We start from the raw sequence: 18,864 nt of genomic DNA, 5'->3' as shown, positions 1-18,864 counted from the left end.
TAGTTAATTATGCATGCACAGAAGCACTTCATATATATTATATAACTATACATTTATGTATACATCATATAATGAAGTTATATAATAATATACTACATAATCTAAAGCATATTTTATATAGTAGTATATAATATATATGAATATAGAATATATATACTTATGAAAGTATATAATATATATAAATATATACTACATATATATAATTGCTTTTGCATATGCATATCTATAGATATATAGAAACACCTTTTAAATATAATTTATTTAAACTTGTATTATACACACCCCATTCATGATTTCATTTCTACAGGTCCATGTGTTTACAGCCCCACAGCCCTCCCAACCAGTTTAAGTTGCAGCACTGACCATTTACATATAAAACATATAATACGGATTTTTTAAATTAACCACATCCAGACTCTCACAGTTTCCACACAGAATTTTGTTACTGCTTACTGCTAGCAGGTGTAAATGTGCATATATATATTGGTTATAATTAATATAAAATTAATATAATAACGTACAGGAATTTAAAACTATAAATAGGATAAAATGATAAAATATTGTATAGAATAATGTAATGTATTATTTAATGTATAATGTATTTCCCCAGGCCTGGGTGGGATCGTTGGGGTGTCCTGTGCAGGGCCAGGGGCTGGATGGATCCCTGATCCTGGTGGGTCACTTCCCACTCTGGATATTCCGTAGCTCTGCTCCAGGTCCCTGGACCTCGTCCTGTTCCAGCTGCCCCTGGAATGCCCCTGGGGTTAGCTGGGCCTGGGCAGCCCCTGCTGTCCCCTCTGTCCCCTCCCTGCTCCCAGGGGATGCTCCCTGATCCCACAGGACAAGCTCCCTTCAACCCCCAGCCTTTGTCCCTGAGCACAGAGTTGGTGTCTGTGCTGTGTCTGTTCTTCAGTACAAAACAGCCTAAAGGCTGGGATGTGGGATAGAATATGGGATTTAGGATGGGCTGTGGGATGGGAAAACCGTTTGTGATTAGGGCATAAGCCCTCAGTACTTCTGAACTTGTTTAAATAACTTGGAAATAAATCATCCTACAGCTCTCGAGGACTGTATCTGCTTAGAATGCAGAGAGGAGTGAAGGCCAGGGAGAAAGAATTCTTCCTTCTGCAAGACACAAGGAAGGGTGGCAGTAGAAATTTAAAAAAATACATTTATTACATTTTCTTCCTGCTAAGACTCAAAACTTAGGGCTGAGGGGAAGGAAAAGCAGCAGGATGTTGGTTGGGGTGTCTGGACAGAAAGACCTGAGCAGGCCCCAGTGGCAGCAACTCTTGGACTGGTTTTGAGCCCAGGGGGGTAGGTGTTGTTGTACACAATAATTCCAACTCAAAGTCAGATGCTCATAGTAATTCCTTTATTAAAACTACAAACCAGAGTTAAAATCCCTACATTATTCACATAGGTCAAGTTTCTAAAGTCATTGAATAAAGACAGGCCAGCAGCCAAAGGGGCCAGAAGGCCTGACAGGTTCAGAGCTGCTGGCTTAAGACATCAGCCAGGGCCTCCTCACTCCATGGCTCTCCCAGGGCAGCTGGAAAAGTTCCTTCAGGCTCCTTGGGAAGAGGCAGGAGCAGAGCTCCAGTGCAAAGGCAAAGTTCTCTCAAGATTACAGGTGAAAAGGTACCCAGCATTCACAGCTCGGGAGGAGGGAGGGAGCTGGGAACAACCACCTAGAAAATCACCTCCATTCACTCCAGGAATTCCATAGGAAAGATTCTTACCCTTCCCCTTGCCCCAACACACAAATATTTACAGAGACACAACCAAAGCTGAGTTTGTGACTCCTTTGCTCCCTCAAAAGTCACCAGGAATGTGGCCTAAAGGGATGGGAAAGCTCCAGGTCAGTTAAACTCCTCCTTGATGGGAGTGCAGCCTGAGAAGAAGCTGATGTTGCTGCTCAGCATCCTCTTCTTCTTCTTCCCAAAGGGGTTCTGGTTCTCCTGGGATTCCTCATCCCTCCTGAGCAGGGAGGCAGCAGTGCTGGGAATCTTCAGGAACACCTCCTGCTCTGTGATGTCCTTCAGGACCTGTGGGAAAGCAAGGAGTTAGTCACTGCTGGAGTGACCAAGCAGAGGCAGCAGAACACTAAGTGCCAGGACAGCCTCAAGAGTTGCTTCACTTTTTTACTCAAGAAAAAGATAACTTTTGGACAAAATATCAAGCTCCAGCAGGAAGAGACAACAGTTGGAATAGTGAGTTCCCATGGGATAAGGGAATTTGTTTAGCTGAGGCAAAATGAGATGTGCCAAGTCGGATAGCACAATAGTTTAAGGTCACTTTGAAGATGGGAAAATGTGATTTGATCCTGTAAGCTCCTCACTTCCCCTCTCTCCTTGGTGAAGGTGCTGCAGGAAAACATGGCAAGCCTGTGGCATCATTTTAGTGTGGAAACTTAAGGATTCAGCAAACTCAAAACTTCCACACAAGCTGCCTGGAGCTGTGCAGAGTTTTCTAGCAGCAGCTTCTGCTCTGGGCTGATTTCCCTCCAAGATCCCTCACTCAGCAGCTCTGCTGTCCCCAGTCCCTGGGAATACCTTTGTGGTTGGAGTGACACACACAGGCTGGAAGAAGCTCTCTCCTGCTTTCACCTCCGTGGGGTCTTCCAGCTTCAAGGACCCTTCTGAGTCCCTTTTGTGGTCCTCACATGTTGTGGTTTCCTGAGGGGCAGCAGAGGGTGAAGCTCTTGTAGGACATCCATCCCTTCCCTTCCCACCACAGCCCCCTGCTCTCCAGGTGGGAAGTATTCCACAGAACAGGATGCTGCAGCTCAGGCTATGGCTCCATAAAATAGGCAATAATTAAAGCATTATGGGATGTCCCTGCTCCACATCTCTGAGATCCAAGAGCAGAAATCCCACTAGGAACATCTTCCTCAATGAACATCAGTTTCTCATGGGCCTTCCTGCTGCTAGAACCCCCTCCCCAAACCATCCCTTCCAATTCTTAAAAATAAATCCGGGAATGAGTCAAGGTTTTGTGTTGTCTGAAGCCAAAGACACGCTTTAATTTACTGAGTCCAAAAGAAAAATCGAAATTATTTGTCCTCAAGAATTGTGGATGAGAAGTGGGAGCAGGACAATCTCTGCTGTGAATCTCCAAATGTCTGTGCTCAGTGTCAGAGTCTGCCCCTGCAGTGGAAAATTGTCCTCAGTTACCAGAGAAGCACCGAATTAGTGACATTCACAGTTTCAGCAAAGTGCACGTGCTCTGCCTGGACAAACTGTGCCTGTGTGGGAACTATCCCTTCATCCAGCTCTGCTCCAGCCCAAACCCAGGCCCTGCAGGCCCCCTGGCACCCCCAGAGCCAGCAGCACTCACCAGGCCCCTCTCCCTGTTCCTGCAGGTGGTCATAGCACAGCTGCAGCCATCGGTGCATTCTATCTTCTGCCTCCTGCAGCCACACTGCCTGTTCCCACAGCGGCCCTTGCATGAGCACTGTGGAGGGAAGGGGGATCCAATGGCCAGGATGCTCCTGGAATGCTCCAGGATCCTGCCAGCTGTGGCATCTCAAGGACAGAGACACCCCCAAGCTGCCCCAGAAATGTTTTGTTGCCAGCTCTGCGTCCCAGAATAATCTCCTTCCTAATATCCTGAATAAAATCCTTCTACCTACAGATCCATCTTCAGGATCTACAGGAGAAGCATCTGTAGTTACTCAGTGCCTGATTTCAGGTGATCCCAAAGAATCCCAGTTTTTGTGCCACACTTCCACATGAAGGTGGAAGCTGATTCCCCCCTCAAAAGCCTCAGGAATTTTATTTCACAGGGTGAAGCTCCACACTGACACAGATGGCAGCTGTGGCTCTGTCAGGACTGGAAGCTGCAGATTCCCAGAGGGAACAGGATCCCTTGGTAGGCCATCCCTTTTGTTTGTTTTTTTTTTCCCTAAAGCAGACTCCCTGGAGGGATCTGGCTGCTGTTGGGGCTGCTCCTAAAGCAGAGGCCAGCTCAGGCACAGGCAGCAGGACAGAACATGTAGCTCATGGGAGAAGGTGACCTGGACAGGGAAAAACTGCCCAGGAAGGTGTTGCTGACTGCAGACAACACTTGCTGTGTCTGTGGGAAAGTCACAAATATCCCAAGGCACCCAAATAATCCATTCCTGCCACTGAGCAGTGGAGACACCACATCTCACCGCTCCATACCCAATCCTTGCACACAGCAAATGATTCCCTAACCAACACTGGATCAAGGGCAGCTGGATCTTACCCCCATGAGGTTTTTCCTTGATCCTCTGCCTGCTTTCCCAGGAAGCCAGTCAGAATCCTCCAGTTCCCCAGAGTCAGAGAGCAGCTCCTCCACATCCACCTCGGGGCTGGGCGGCCGGGCTTTGGCTGTTGTCTGCCGGCGGGTCTTGGGCTGCAGCACAGGAGCATGGGGGGTTAGGCCACCAAAAATCACACAGACTTAGATTTTCACAAGGTTTGATTAGGGTTTTCAGAGTCCCTCACAGCCAAGAAGGTTGTGGGGTGAGGGAGGGGAAAAGATCCAATTGGCAGGGTTGAGAATTCCATCAGTTTAAACCCTCAATGACAAATCCTTGGAAATCTGAGTTGTTGTCACATCACATGACAAGAAACAAGTGTCACACTCTTGTCCAAAGAGTTTTAAATAATTTATTCCTCTCAGCACTAAGATTTGACTCTTTGCACAGCAGCAAAGTTTGCTGTGACACACATGCCTTGCTCTATAATTTAAAGACTGGGAATGCTACAGAAAAACACCTGGACTCTGGAGGATACAGAGTCAGAACTACAATGAGGAAACATGTTTGGGGTTTGAGGTTTTTTTTTTTTTTTTTTTTTGTAATAAAAAAACTAATGCAAGGTATTTGAGTCTTCTAGAAAGCACTGAAAGGGCCACTTCAATGAGCAGAACTTCAATGAGCAGAACAAGTGGCCGGTAAATGCAACTTGGGAGAAAGAAATAAACCAAATTATCAACAGGCAAGATTAATTTTGCAAAGAATTCAGGTGCAATACAAAGTGAGCAGCCTCTTACTTTGGGTGGAACATAATCAAAAGAAGAATCTGGAGACTCAGCTGGCCTTTGCTGGATGTGCCGGAGCTTCTGGCCACTGGCAACTTGGAGGAGCAGCAGTTTCTGTCAAAAGGGACAAGAATCAGCTCTGCAAAATCCATGAAACCCAACTGCCACGAGGCTCTGCTGTCTGTGCAAGGCTCTACCTGTTTCAGAGTGTCATTTTCCCGGAGGAGCTCCTGGTTCTTCTCACATATCTCCCTCATTTTTTCCAGCTCTTCCTCCTGTTGCAGGACAAGAGGAAATTTATTTCATTGGAGATAAGTAAGAGAAAATCCCCCAGGGTTATTCCAGCCTGCACAGCAATCACCCCATGCAGGCTTCTGCAGAGGGAACATTCAATCCTTCTCCTATTCCAGGTATCCCAAAGGATCCCACCCTCCCCCAGCCACATCCAGACACTGCACCTGGAACCGGAGTCGCTCCTGCAGTTGTTTCTCCTGCTCATTCAGAGAATCTTCCAATCTCTTCTCTGCTGCTTCTTTCTGCTGGAATTGGCTGAGCAGGTACAGAACCTAAAAGCAAGTTGGAATAAACAGGGGTGAATTCCTGAAAGGAGAACTTGGCATCAAAGTTCAAGGAAATTTCCTGTCACTCCTAGCACAATTCCACCCTGAATTACTTGAAAAGTGATCTTGTGCTCAGGTGTAACATCCTCACTTAAAGCAGGAGGAAAGTTACTGAATAAACCAATTTGCACAGGATAAACACAGGGGTTTCTTTGGCTTTTAATGAGCCATCTTCAAAAATCCAGCAAAATTTGAGTTGATATTCAGCACATCCCCTTTGCCTTTCTCTCTGAGGAGACCTGGAGATCAGCCCCAGACTCCAAGATTTCCATGAGCTCTGATTCACCTTTTCCTGGTGCTGCTGCTCCTGCACCAAAATCTGATTTTGGAATTCTGCCTCCAGCTCTGCTGTGTGGTTTCTCTCTTCCATCAGCATCTTCTGCATATCTGAGCAGCTGGCCTGGCTCTGCTCGAGGCTGCTCTGCAGTTTGCTCTCCTGCACTTTGGAGGAGACCAGCTGGAAAACAAGAGCAAGGGATGGCTCAGGTCAGGGATTCCCTGCTGGGACAAGGATTCCCTGCTGGGACAGGGGCTGCAATCTGGAGGTGAAGCATCCCTGTAGCTTCCAGCCCTGCCAGGAACTGCACCAGCCCTCAGCACCAAGGAGACCAGAGGAGATTCAGAGCCAGACACTCTGGAAATGCAAACCAGGGAGCAGAGGGTTTTGCTCACAGTTCTGAATTCACCTCCCTTCCTGCAGAACTTGGAGTATTTTCCCTTTCACGCTTCTCCTTTTCTTGCCAAGCACCAGAGAGCAACAGGTAATTATGTCCTTCAGCTGCTCTTTCCCTGATCCCACAGTACCCCAATTCCTACTCTCCCCTTAACACCAGTCTTGTCCAAGCTTTTCCCATCTCAACACCCATTCCTGCTTCCCCTGACCACAAACACTGCCCCTGTTTCCCTGCTTATCCAGAAGTGTTTTAGGTACTTTCTCTTCTCTTCCACTTCTGAAATTTGTTTTTTCTCATTCCCATGCAAGCCTTTAGCTGATATATCCAGACTTTCATCTGTTCCATTTCCCTCTTCCCTGTTTTTCAGATTTCACTCCCCAGTATAGAATATTTTAATCTAAACTTGCAAGAGGAATAAACTTCATCCACTACAAGAGGGCTCCACTCAAATTCCTTTGGTCACTTCCTTTCAGTTGTGGCTAAGCAGACTTAGAGCCTTTGTTTTTAGGGATAAAACAGGAAAATTCAGGGTTTACCTCTGCCAGGAGATATTTCAGAGCACATTTGGCCTCCAGGATGGTGGGAACACTCTCCCAGCGCTGCTTGGCCCGATCTCCATTGTCTGCATCCAGGAGTTTCTGCTGCAGATCTGCTATCTGGGCATTCCTGGGAGAGAATCCATGGATTTGGGGTTACAACACAGGAGAAAACCAGGGCTGATGCCTGGGACAATGTTGCTGTTCCCAGAACATTAAGTAAAATAGTTTAAGATTTTTGCTGCTCAGTTGAGCACCTGGAGCCTGCCTTGCTCCACTCTGTTCCACACTCCCAAATAAAAGTGAGGTTTTGCCCCCAAACAGCTCAGAAAAACCCAGTCTTAGCGACAGAGAATTTTCCCCACCTCTTGAAAAAATTCCAGCTAGGAAAACCCACACTCTTCCCTCATTTCCAGTGTCAGCGTGTGTTTTACATTCTCTTCCACGCTCCAGAGATTTGGGATGGAAATGAGGGAAAAGCCAAGGCAAGGCTGTGTGGATGAGCTTTGTGGCAGTGCCTTACCTGAGCTCCATCTCAGTTTCCAGGCTTTCAATCTGTTTGGATATGGAGAGATCTGTGTCCGGAGCCTGCAGCTCGGTCAGGCAGTATGTGCGCCTCTGGAATTACAGCATGGATGTAAGCAGGAATAGGGGAGGAAATCCCACAGTTACAGACATTCCAGCTGGAAAAATGACAGGTCACCCCTGTCCCCAAGTGCCACATCCACATGTTTTTGGGACAGCTCCCTGGAGAGCCTGCTCCAAAGCCTGACTGCCCTTTTGGGGAAGAAGTTTTCCCAAATTCCACTTAGTAACAAGTTACTTCAGCACCTCTTGCCCCTGACATGTCAGAGGATAAAAGCATTAATGCTTTCTCCCAGAAAGGTAGCCAAGGATGGGATCCATCTCCACCTTCTGGGGGAACAGGTCAAGTAGGAATGAGAATAATTAACCTAGTATTGCTGAACAGCCAGAGGTGTCGGGTCGGGAAAGGGAATTTCCCTCTTACCCGCAGCTTTGGAGGGGGATTTTCTCCAGCCTCTTTCTTCTCTTTCAGTTGATGGAGTTCCTTTGCCAGGATTTTCCTGTCCTCCAGCAGGTCTGCCAGGTGTCTTCGAGCCTCCTCAGTGCTGACAAGAACCTCAACTTCATTTGCAAGCCAGCTCTGGCAAAACAACCCCCAAAATCCAGTGGTTGAGCTCAACTCCAGCACTGAATCCTTCTCCATAAAGGCATTTTGGAAAAACTGAATAATCCCATTGCAATTCCCTGTTCCTCCTGCTGTGCTCCAGCCACCCAGGCCAGCAGCATCACCCCAAATCCCAGTTTGCCCAGCAGGGATGCAAAAATGCTTTCACCCACTTTGACTCGTGCGGCAATTCCTTCCATGCCCCGAGTTTGGGTCTCCTTCCGTTTATCTGCCACCTCCTTCTGCTTCTGCAGGGCATCCTTGAGGCGTTTGTTGGCAGCTGCTGCCTGCAAGAGATTCCACAAGGAGCTGAACAGGGACTGCAAATCATCTGCCACAGCTGGAAACACCAGGGATTCCCAAGCCAGGGCAAACACTGGGACAGTGACAGCACGAGGTTAATAAATCTCAAGTTATTCTGGTTTAAATCAAAACTACTGTCACTGATTTATTTCCTTTGCTGCCCTTCCTCCTTTAAGGAGAAGCTGCTTCTAGGCCTGAAGGTAGAAGAAAACATCCAAAAAGAGGAGTTGAAGATGTATTTATTTTACAAAGCCATCCTGAAAGGATTTTGAACTGCAGCCTTGGAGATCCACAACTCAAACTCCTTTCCCAGTTCCTACCTTGGGCTTCAGCATGGATTTGCCATAGAAACCTGGGACTCAGAGTCATTTGGCCTCCAAAGGAGCAAATTTAACTAAGGCTAAAAGGCAGAAATGTGGGTTTCTCCACACAGAGAAAAAGCTTTTCATTTCAGCCTCTGAACTCCTTTAAGGAGCAAATTGAACTGGGATCCCTCAAAGGCCCCAAGGCAGAAGTGGGGATCTCTCCACACAGAGAAAAGCTATTCTTTCCAGCCTCTAAACTTCCTTTAAGAGGTTTCTGCATATCCTGTTCCATCCTCCAGCCCCACTTGGCAGACTTTAGGAATTGGTTGGGAATTTCTAGGAGCTGTTGGCTCCTCACCTCTTCCGTTTTGCGCCGGAGGACGTTGGCCTGTTTCTGGTAATCCCTCTCCAGCTTGAGGAGCTCATACTGTCTCTTACGATCCTGCAAGGAAAAACAGCTGGAAAAGTCACATTTTCCATGACAAAAAAAGGCTGCAGCCCCAAAGTTTCAGCCTGAGCATCCCAAAGCATTGAGGGGTAGGAATTGCTGTGAGACCAAACTCCAGGTGTTTGCTGTCCATTGCACTCAGCCACCACAAGCAGCTGGATTGTATTAACCCGCAGATCCAACATTCCTTTGGAAGTTTAAACATCTCCCACGCTGAGGCCAAACCCTACAATTTTAAATCCTTCAAATATTGACTATTTTTGCCTTCTGCTTTAGAGCTGAGTCACAGCTGTGGTGAGAGCTTGAAGATCTCCAGCCACAGGCAAGTCCAGATGGTAAAAAGTGGCAGCCACGTGAGCCAAGCTCCTCTTCAAAGCATTCCCAGCTGCTCCTCAGATGCTTTCCAGTTAAACAAACCTTGCAGCACCCCTTTGGAGGGAGGGACAGAGTGAGGGGCTTGTTTGCTCACCTTTTCCTTCAGCTGGAGCACCTCCTTGTCCTTCTGCTGCTTCCACTGCCTGAACTTCTCGGTGTCTTCTTTCATCTGACGCATCAGCTGCACCCTTTGCTGTTTCATTTCCTGGAAAACACCGGTGGCTGGAAGGATTATCCAGGTTTTACATTCTGAGGAGCTTCACTTTCCCTTCCCCCTGTGCCTGCCAGGTGTGGGGAATAGCAGGTGGGAAATCTTAGTGTGCTCCCACTCAGAACACTCTCAAAAGTACTAAAAAACGGATTTTTTAGGCGTAAAGGGAAGACCAAGATAGACACAATTTAGGGAAATCAAAGTGGGAATCAAATAATTTGACTGAGGCAATAAATTAGAAGTGCCAAAAGAATCTTTGGACTTCTTTTCCTCCCAAATCTCAGTAGTCACCTGGCTATTGTGGTCATTTAGCCAAAGCAATCTTGCCAAAACCTGCTATTTTCAGTCTCACTATAGAGAAAATGGATTCCTGTCTGGGATTTCCACCTGGCATTTCTGGGATTCCTGCCTGGGAGCTACTTTGCCCACACTGGCTCAAGTCAGAGCTGCCTTTTGGGCTGGTTACCCTGATCTCCTGGTTCAGTTTGGACACCGTGCGCTCCGTGGATTCCTTCAGCTTCAGGAGCTTGGATTGCTCATTCAGCTTCTTCTTGAGCTCATTGATTTGAGCTTCCAACTCCTGCAGCCTTTTCCGGCGCCGCTCACTCAGCCTGGAGAGAAAGCACAACAAATCATCTCCAGCTTCAGAGGCACCTCATGAAAAATGTCACCTTTGTCACTTTTACTGCTGCTGAAAGCCCACAGGAGGCTTCTCTGCAGCTCCTGACACATTAAAGAGACACTTTTACATCAAATAAGAGATTTTACAGATCATGGAAGTGCAAGACATTGGAATTTTCAGACACATTAACAACCCCCAGAGCTCCAGGCAGAGCCCCTCTTACTTGGCCTGGTTGATGTCCTTCTTTGCCATGTGCAGAGCAAGGACCAGCTCCTCCTTTTCCTTCTGCAAATTGCTGACCTCCAATTCCAGATCCCTCATATTGGTCTAGAAAAGACAGGAAGAATAAAGCTCCAAATAAAAACCGTGAAAAGACACCTCGAGGCAAAGCTTTAAGACAGAGAAACCTTGAAAAACCCAATTCCTTTGCAGCAGGCTGATAAACCACCTCATCTAAGAGTAGTGTGAGGGTCACAAGGACTGGTCCAGCACACTCTGGAGCTTTGGTGGACACAGAGTCACTGTGGCCACATCCTGACTGAATCATTTCAGAGGTGGGAAATCCCAGCACAGCAGGGAAATCTGCCCAAGGGAGCAGGGACTCAGTTTAAGAATAAGTAGACTCAAATCAGAACATGCTCTTGACAACAGATCCCCCTTCCCTCCCCAGCAGGAACTGGGGAAAACAAACAGAACAAGGAAGATTTCAGCTTTACCTGGTACTGGTACTGAATGGGCGCCAGCTGAGTGTCATTTTCAGTCATTTTTTTGGCCAGGGCCTCTTTGAGGGTCAGAGCTTTGTTGAGCTCCAGCAGCTCCCTGGAGAGCTGTGCCTGGCGCAGGGCGTGCTGAGTGCTGAAATCGTCAGAGCCGCTCTTGGATTCCTGGCCAACTTCTGCTTCCTGCAGGAGACACAGCCATGAGGAGAGACCAACCCAGGGCTCTTCAATCACACCATCTCTGCTTCTACAGAGCATTTCAAGTTCGTTTTTAAGTAAAAAAAAAGTGATATTCAGAAATGAGAACAGGTTTTTGACCTTGAACACATCGAGTTTAAAACGGCACAGACAAGAGTGATGATTTATTAAGGTTTGGGTTAGAAAATTAGCAGGAGGGAGCAGATATAAATGATGAAGAGACAAAACCATGCCCCAGTGAGGTGTGCACTGCTGAGCCTCTCACTTACACCTGGAGTACTTTGTCCAGAGTTTGGCAGCTCTGCAGCAGCTTCTGTGGTGGCAGCATTTTCACTCTGTTGGGCAGAGAGAAGAAAATTTGGGTGAAAAGGGAAATATGAAGTAAAATGAAGGAAATAACACTGTTGGTACATTATGACAACGTGATTCTACTCAGGCCTGAACCTCTCTGCAAAGAACATTGTCCTCCTCCTCGAGGGAAGTGAGGAAACTCCTCCTTTTCTAGTTGGAAAAGCCATTCCTCAAAATCTTCCCAGAACTCCAGCACTGGGAGCCTCCTCCTCACAGGAAAAAGGAGTCTGGGAACAGGGGAATGTCCAGTGAGGGAGAACTGAAATTCTTCCATTAGACAAAGGCCTGGATGCTTCTATTTAACAATTTCAGGTCCCTGCAATTTATGTTGTCCATAAAAATCACCAAGCTTACAACATTCCATCCAATTCAGGGATTGTAAAATCCATGTTAATCTCCAATAGGAGTCTCCAAATAGTCCAAAGGAGACTCCTCCTTTTTCTTCCCACAGGAGCAGCACTTTCTGCAGCATTAAAGCACAACAGGACAGTTTTGAAGTGGATCTCAAGAGTCACTTCATACTTTTAATTCCTGGGCTCCTTGAGGGAAGTTTCTGGACTGGAATCCCAGATTTCCTGAGTAAGTTGACACAATTCCCCCTTCCCTGGGCTCAGCCTTACCTGCAGCTCAACCAGCACCTGCTGCAGGCTCCGAATCACCTCCACATTTTCCTTTAATTCCTCATCTTGCACAGTCTCCACCAGCTTCTGCAGATCCAACTTGCACCTGGAAACATGGGAACAAGTCCATGGCACATTTGTGCCAGGGAGGAACAACTTTTCCCACTCACCCTCTGAATTAACAAACCCCAGTTGGCTGGATCCAGTTCATCCCACTAAAAACTTTTAATTCCCAAGGATATTTCCCCAGGAGAAGGGTGTGGGGATACTTACGCAGCATGGTGCTGGAGCTGCTCTAGTTTTGCACTGATCTTCTCATTTTCTTGCTCTGTCTAAGAGAAATCAGGATTATATTCAATTGTAGAAGATAAGAAGCCAGCAATCAGCTGATTAATTTGCAGCAAAAGATTGGCAGTGTGAAAAAAATCAATGCAGTAAAAGATCTTTCATGATCAGGGCCACCAGTTTGGATTTAAAACCATTTTTTTCAGGGATAGATACTGCAGGCAGCAGAGAAAAGGAAGGGTAGGGAAGGGAGAGCACAAGTGTGTAAGTGTTATTTAAAATATCAAAATAAAATACTTAAAATATTAAAAAGCTGAAAGATTCAGTCTCCTTTTCCCCACTGAAGTCACAGATCTAAAGGACCACGGATTCTGGCAGACTTTTGGTTCTGACTGATTTGGAATCAACGTGAAAGGAACATTAGTGAGAGATTCCCAACATGCCATAAATACAGGAGCTGCTGTTGGTTCATTCCCAGCAATTTAAAACTCTCCTGGGATAACTGGACTTACCAGGATGATCCTCTCCAGCATCTGTGCTGTTTGCCCAGCAGCCTCACTCAGCCCCTGGCTCAGCTTCTGGTTCTCCTCCTGCAGGGATTGGTTCTTCTCCATCAGGGATTGGAGGCTCTCTGAGGGAGACAAACTGCAACAGCAAAGAGCAGTTTCTGTGTGAGCATGGCCTGGCCAGGGCTTTGGGACAGCACTGAAATCACTTCCAGAAGAATTGTTATTTCCTAAACAGTTTACAATCAATAGCCCAGAATGGTTTGGGTGGGAAGGATCTTAAAGCTCATCCAGTCCCACCCCTGCCATGGCCAGGGACACTTTCTACAGGACCAAGCTGCTCCAAGTTCTGTCCAGCCTGGCCTTGGACACTTCCATAACATAGGGAGATCCTCCAAACAGAGGTTGTGAACTCCATGTACTTGCTTTTGAAACATCCCCAGAACACAACATCTGCACAATCCAACTCTGTCCTAGATTTTGTGCTTTTAAGGACAGTGGAGGTGGAGCTGCCAAACACTCAGGGGTAGAGGGGTGAGGAAAAGAGGGATGGATGGGTCTGACAGACAGGTGTTGATTCAGGAGGTGTTTCCTGGTTCCTCTTTTATTTCCTGCAACAGATTTTTGCAATCTCCCCTCACTCCACAGCACTGCCCAGAGCTAAGAAGATCCAGAGACTTCTCTGGAGTGTGACAAATACAGATCCATGGAATATTAATAACAAATCTTACTTGAGAGACACAGGCAGGGTCCCTCCATGGGCCTGGAGCAGCAGCACCTGGAGCTGCTGGACCTACAAAGAGAAATAATTATTGCTTGTAAATGTAGTAACTCCATGGCTCCTTGGTCTTCCTGACTCATCTGCTCCTTTTACTACTGTCTGGGGAAAGGAGTGGTGGTGTTACAGTATTTTAAGTTATTTACTCCTCAAATAAAAGGTTCTTTTCTTCCCTCTGGGATCACCCCAAGGAAAACACTTCCCACTGTGCTGGGCACAGGCAGGAGATGCCAGAAAGGCATCAAACCATCTCGGTGTTTCTAACTGTGCCTGTGGCTCACCAGGCAATGATTTGTTAGGTGCAAGAAAAAATTAAACCACACCAGCACCACCAGCTGCAAAATTTCAAGAAATATCCATATTTTCCCTTCCCAGCCACCTCCACAAACAGAGCAATGTACATGAGGGATGTTTTGCACATTTGGTGTGGTTGTGCCTTCTTCTCTTGGTGTTTGCTGAGCTCAGAACAAGAGGGGATCCCCCAGTACCTGCTGCTTCAGCTGGTGCAGCTCAGCTGCCTGGGGATCCAGGTTGACAATGGGTTTGTTTTTGATCTTCCTGGCCCTGTCAGCGTAGCGCAGAGTGTTCAGGGTCTCCTCCAGGTTGGAATCTGCTGGGCTCACACAGGCAATCATCAGCGTGTGGCTGTTCCCACCCAGCGAGTCTGGGGAGGAAAAGAAAGAATATGAAAGCTGGCAGAGCAAGAAGGACAGTGAAATGTCACCAGTCAAGGATTCCAGTCCCATGAGTGTGTCCCCAAAATGCAGATTCAATACCTGGATTTTGGTGCCACTTGTTACTTTCTCCTCTGCCCACTCAGCTCTGTATTCAAGTGTCTTTTTTGAAAGCCAAAGTCAGGCTTTGAAACCAAAGATTTCACCCCAGAAGCTCCAGTTGTTGCCCTAATAAATAATTTCTTTCTGCCATTTCTGGCTTGGTTCTTCCAGGTTTTCCCCTCCCTTCTCCCCCACAATAACAAGACCTCCATGAACATCCAGAGTTTTCTCCAATTTAAGGAATTACTGGGTAAGAACAGATCACAAAGCTGCATGGAACTTCATGCTTTGGTTCTACACAAATTGGCTCCCTGAAGCTACTGATCAGAAAAAAAAAAAAGCCCCCCACATCCAGCCCAATCCAGGTTTTTAATGTACTTTCAGGCATGGAAAATACTGAAGAGCTTTTGTATTAAATTATGTAATTACCATTAAAAAAATCCTAGTAATTTCATTACTAAAGCTGTGCCCAAATTGAAGGGTAACTTAAATAAAATGTATTAAAAGACAAATCCCAACTATTGAAATATAAAGAGCAGATATTCAGACTGAGAAAACAAATCCCAGAAAAGGCACAGACAGCTTGAGCTTCTCATTCTAGCTGTGACATCACCCAGGGAGTTGCTATAATTAAGGTACAATAATAGATCTCAGCTCCCAGACTTCCAATCTTCCTTCTCCCCACCAAAAATATGCCCTGATTTGTCGTGTTTCCTCCTGTCACACAAAGTGCAGGAGAGCAGGACTCGTTTTGAATTCATCTCACTGCATTTGCAACCTAAAATAAAGAGTCCAGGAAAAGTCTGGCTTCAGTGAGGAATTAAATAAATGAATCCTTTTGCAGCAGCAGCTCTGAGCTGTGGGGTTTCCTCCTGCTTTGGTATTTAAAAAGCACCTGTAAATTTAGGCTTTGTCACCATCTGTCTCTCACCTTGCAGCAGCCTGGTCAGCTTGGAGTCTCTGTAGGGGACAAACCCTCCCTTTTTATTCTCCTCTCCCAGAGCACTGATGACATTCCCCAGGCTCAGGAGGCCTCTGTTGATGTTGATTCCTGCAGACAAAGGTCACAGTGAGCAGTGCCACCTCAACAGCTCCAAACTGCTCATTTCCTGCCCTTACTAAAACTTTAACAAGGTTGAAAAAAGCAGATTCAAGGATTAAAGAAGTGATTTGCTCTTTTATTAACTCCAAAGTGAGAAGAAACCCAAACTCCACCAGTCCCAGCCCACAGACCTTCTTTGAGCCTGTCTCCCTCAGCCTTGGTCTTCTTTTGTCTCTCAGAGCCAGCAAGATCCACCAGGTGTAGCTTGCAGTGAAAATTTGCGTTCCTAGGGCAGAAAAAAACTCTTTTACTCTCCCAGGTAAACTTCCAGCTGGAAAAGAAGCAGCCCAGGAGCTGGAAATGCAGAGAGCCAAAAACTGAACTGCCTTGAGAAGCACAGCTTAGGACCAGGATAGGCAAATTTTGGGAAAGTAACTCGTTATCAGCTCCACAATCACACTCACTTGTCATTTTTCTTCTTCTGATCAATGCAAATGGTGAAGATGGCATGGGATCTGGAGGACTGGGAATTCATGGCCGTGGATCCCACAGTTCTGCAGTTGTTCCCCTGCTCCAGGCAGGACACAGTCTCTTGGGCACAGGTGACACTTCTTTCTGTCAACCCCACAATCTGTAGCCAGGAAGAAATCATTGTTTGTCCTCTGCTCCCTCTTCATCCCACCTGGGATCAGAAAAATCTCCCTCCACCTCAGACTTTGTCAGCCCATCCCAAGAATCAGTGTCACCTCCAGCGAGAGGCCTGGAATGGAGCATCCCTGGAAAAACTGGATCTGAATTTCACTTTGGGAACACAGAATCACATCATCTACTCTTAAACATCCCCCAAGTTCCTCTGCCTGCTCCAGGGCCAGCTGGGCTTCAGGGACAAATCCATTAACATCCCAGGCCAACCTGGGAGCTGTGCCAGTCACAAGAAGGGGAAAACTGGCTGATGGAGTGAGGATTTGTGTGGATAAAGTGGTGGAGAGGCAGCTCCCAGGGACACAAACCACAGAGGGCATGAGCAGGAGGACCTGGATGTTTTCCTTGGCAAGTTGTGCTTTCCCTGAGGATCCACCCTGAGCTGCTCCCAAGGGATAGATGAGCCCCATCCCATTTTAGGGATGATAAAAAATGACACATAAAACCCTCCAGTCCCCAGGCTGACAGCCCTGCTGCTCCCAGCCCCAGCAGGGCAGACCTTGATGCCGTCTTTGGGATCCTCCCGGATGCTGATCTGGGAACGCTCTCGGGAGGGACACAGCAGGTCCAGGATGTCCTCGTTGTAGATCTGGAAGCAGCAGAGGAGCAGCTCAGAGTTACCAGCCAAAGAAAGGTGCAGTTATGCTGACATTAGGGCTTATTTGGCATCACATTCTACTCATTTCACCTTTAGGGAAAGATACTTTAGACAAGAATCCTGTTCCTGACAAAATCTCCTAGAGCTTTAGGGGTTGATTGAATCAATATCTGTTACCCTAAAGAGGTGGCCTCAAAGCTCCCTGCAGTCACAACTTGACAAAAACCAAAATTTTACCTCCAGATAAGAAACTTTGAGGATGAATTCCCAATCCTGCCTCTGCTGTTTCTCGTCAAAGAGCAGCTTGATGACCCTGGGGATGACCCCCACGCTGGGCTCATACTCCTGGTTGGCAGTGTAGGTGCCTCCCATGGAGTAGGTTTTCCCAGATCCTGTCTGTCCGTAGGCCAAGACAGTGGCATTGTATCCTGGGGGAACAAAGGGCACCCAGATGAGTCACGTGGGGAATAGAAAGCTGCATTTTTGAAAACCACCCTTCCAGAACCAGCAGTTTATTCCAGCTTTAAGCACAGATCATAGGCAGTAACATTGAGGAGACGAAAGGTCAAAACTCCGTAAAACACAGATAAAATTATTATTCCAGCTCTTTTTAGAGTCTGGTTATTGCTTTATTAGAACTGAACAGAAACACAGCACAAGTCCAAGTTTCAGCACAGCACAGAAACACAACAATGCTCCACTGCAGTGTCCTGGAACAGGATGTTTATCAGTTCACTGTGTTATTCTTAAGAAGGGAGAGGGACTTTTAGTAAGGACCTGGAATGACAGGATGAGAGAAAATGCCAGAGGAATACTGGGAAGGAATTCTTCCCTGTGAGGGTGGGCAGGCCCTGGCACAGGGTGCCCAGTGAAGCTGTGGCTGCCCCTGGATCCCTGGCAGTGTCCAAGGCCAGGTTGGACAGGGCTTAGAGCAACCTGGGATGGTGGAAGGTATCCCTGCCTATGGCAGGGGTGGCAATAGTTGGGCTTTAAGGTCCTTTCCAACCCAAACCATTCTGATATTCCATAAAAACTGCCTTACCCAGGCAGCCTCAGGGACCAGAAGTCCTCAGAGAACACACCCCACTCGTTCTGTGGAGAGAAACAGGCTCCAAACGGGCAAAATCCTGGACAAACCTTTGAAGATGCCTCGGACCAGAGGCGACACCGCTGTGTTGAAAACCTCCTCCTGCTCCACGGACGGGTCGAACACGTAGTCGTAGGTGAAGGCCTTGTCACTGCCCACCACGACCTGCGGACGAGAGCGACGGGGCAGTGCTGCTAACCGCGCCGGCAGGGCCGCGGGACCCCCGGGAACCCCCCGAGGCTCACCTGCGGCTCCCCGGGCACGAAGGACAGGCACATCTGGCAGCCCTCGCTGATCTCCTTGGGCACCAGCGGCCGGCAGCGCAGCGCCACCCGCACCGGGATGCCCTTGTCGTCCTCACGCATCATCGCCAGCCTGCGGGACGCGAGGGCCGTGAGGCGGGCAGGGATAAGGGGCGGCGGCTCTGCCGGGGGAGCGGGATGGAGCGGGGATGAGCGGGGATGAGCGGGGAAGGAGCGGGAAGGAGCGTGCCCGGGGTGTGGGGTGGAGCGGGGGTGAAGCGGCCCCGCCGGGGCTCTGGGATGGATTGGGGGTGAAGCGGCCCTGCCGGGGCTCAGGGATGGAGCGGAGCCCCGGGCCGGGCGTGGGGCTGGAGCGGGGGTGGAGCGGGCCCGGCCTGGCCCTGCCCGGTGTCGCGGGGCGGCCGCGGAACTGACCTGAAACCGCCGCTACCCGTTCCAATGGCGCCGCCGCAACGGCCGCCGTTCAAACCGGGCCGCGCGCCGCCATGGCCAATCACAGAGCCGTGCTTCAGGAGGGGAGGACACGCAGCCAATCGCGAGGCCGTTCGTCACCGAGGGGCGGAACCGCAGCCAATCGCAGAGCGGTGCGTCAGGCGGGGGCGGGGTCGATCCGGGGAGGGGTGGGACAGCGCGAGGGGCGGGGAGA

The 18,864-nt window shown here is 48.1% G+C and overlaps 1 protein-coding gene across 2 annotated transcripts; it reads right to left on the bottom strand.

Annotated features, from left to right (window-relative positions):
- Nucleotides 1–1,353: 1,353 nt before the first annotated feature.
- KIF4A (kinesin family member 4A) lies at nt 1,354–18,758 on the bottom strand. Of its 2 annotated transcripts, XM_085060646.1 has the most exons (31): nt 18,633–18,758; nt 18,201–18,330; nt 18,006–18,120; nt 17,106–17,296; nt 16,770–16,859; nt 16,033–16,199; nt 15,760–15,854; nt 15,458–15,577; nt 14,239–14,414; nt 13,704–13,765; nt 12,979–13,111; nt 12,455–12,513; nt 12,182–12,287; nt 11,480–11,545; nt 11,010–11,195; nt 10,517–10,620; nt 10,138–10,282; nt 9,555–9,665; nt 8,996–9,079; nt 8,203–8,316; nt 7,850–8,005; nt 7,364–7,458; nt 6,841–6,970; nt 5,917–6,087; nt 5,469–5,576; nt 5,208–5,285; nt 5,023–5,124; nt 4,231–4,380; nt 3,340–3,456; nt 2,556–2,678; nt 1,354–2,048 (listed from the first exon to the last, which is right to left on the bottom strand). In XM_085060646.1, exons 2-31 carry the CDS (start codon nt 18,321–18,323, stop codon nt 1,863–1,865), a joined length of 3,663 nt encoding a protein of 1,220 aa, XP_084916772.1. In that variant the 5' UTR covers nt 18,324–18,330; nt 18,633–18,758; the 3' UTR covers nt 1,354–1,862. The 2 variants fall into 2 exon arrangements, with proteins under 2 accessions (XP_084916772.1, XP_084916773.1); XM_085060647.1 differs by lacking the exons at nt 1,354–2,048; nt 2,556–2,678; nt 18,633–18,758 and adding an exon at nt 2,994–3,149 and having other exon boundaries at nt 18,201–18,465.
- Nucleotides 18,759–18,864: the final 106 nt, after the last annotated feature.

The sequence above is a fragment of the Lichenostomus cassidix genome, chromosome 4A (genome assembly GCF_008360975.1).
Source record: "Lichenostomus cassidix isolate B80296 chromosome 4A, HeHo_3.0, whole genome shotgun sequence".
In the NCBI taxonomy this organism is placed as follows: Eukaryota; Metazoa; Chordata; class Aves; order Passeriformes; family Meliphagidae; genus Lichenostomus; species Lichenostomus cassidix.
Note: the sequence above shows the minus strand (reverse complement) of the source record. Positions and strands in the feature narration are given on the sequence as shown.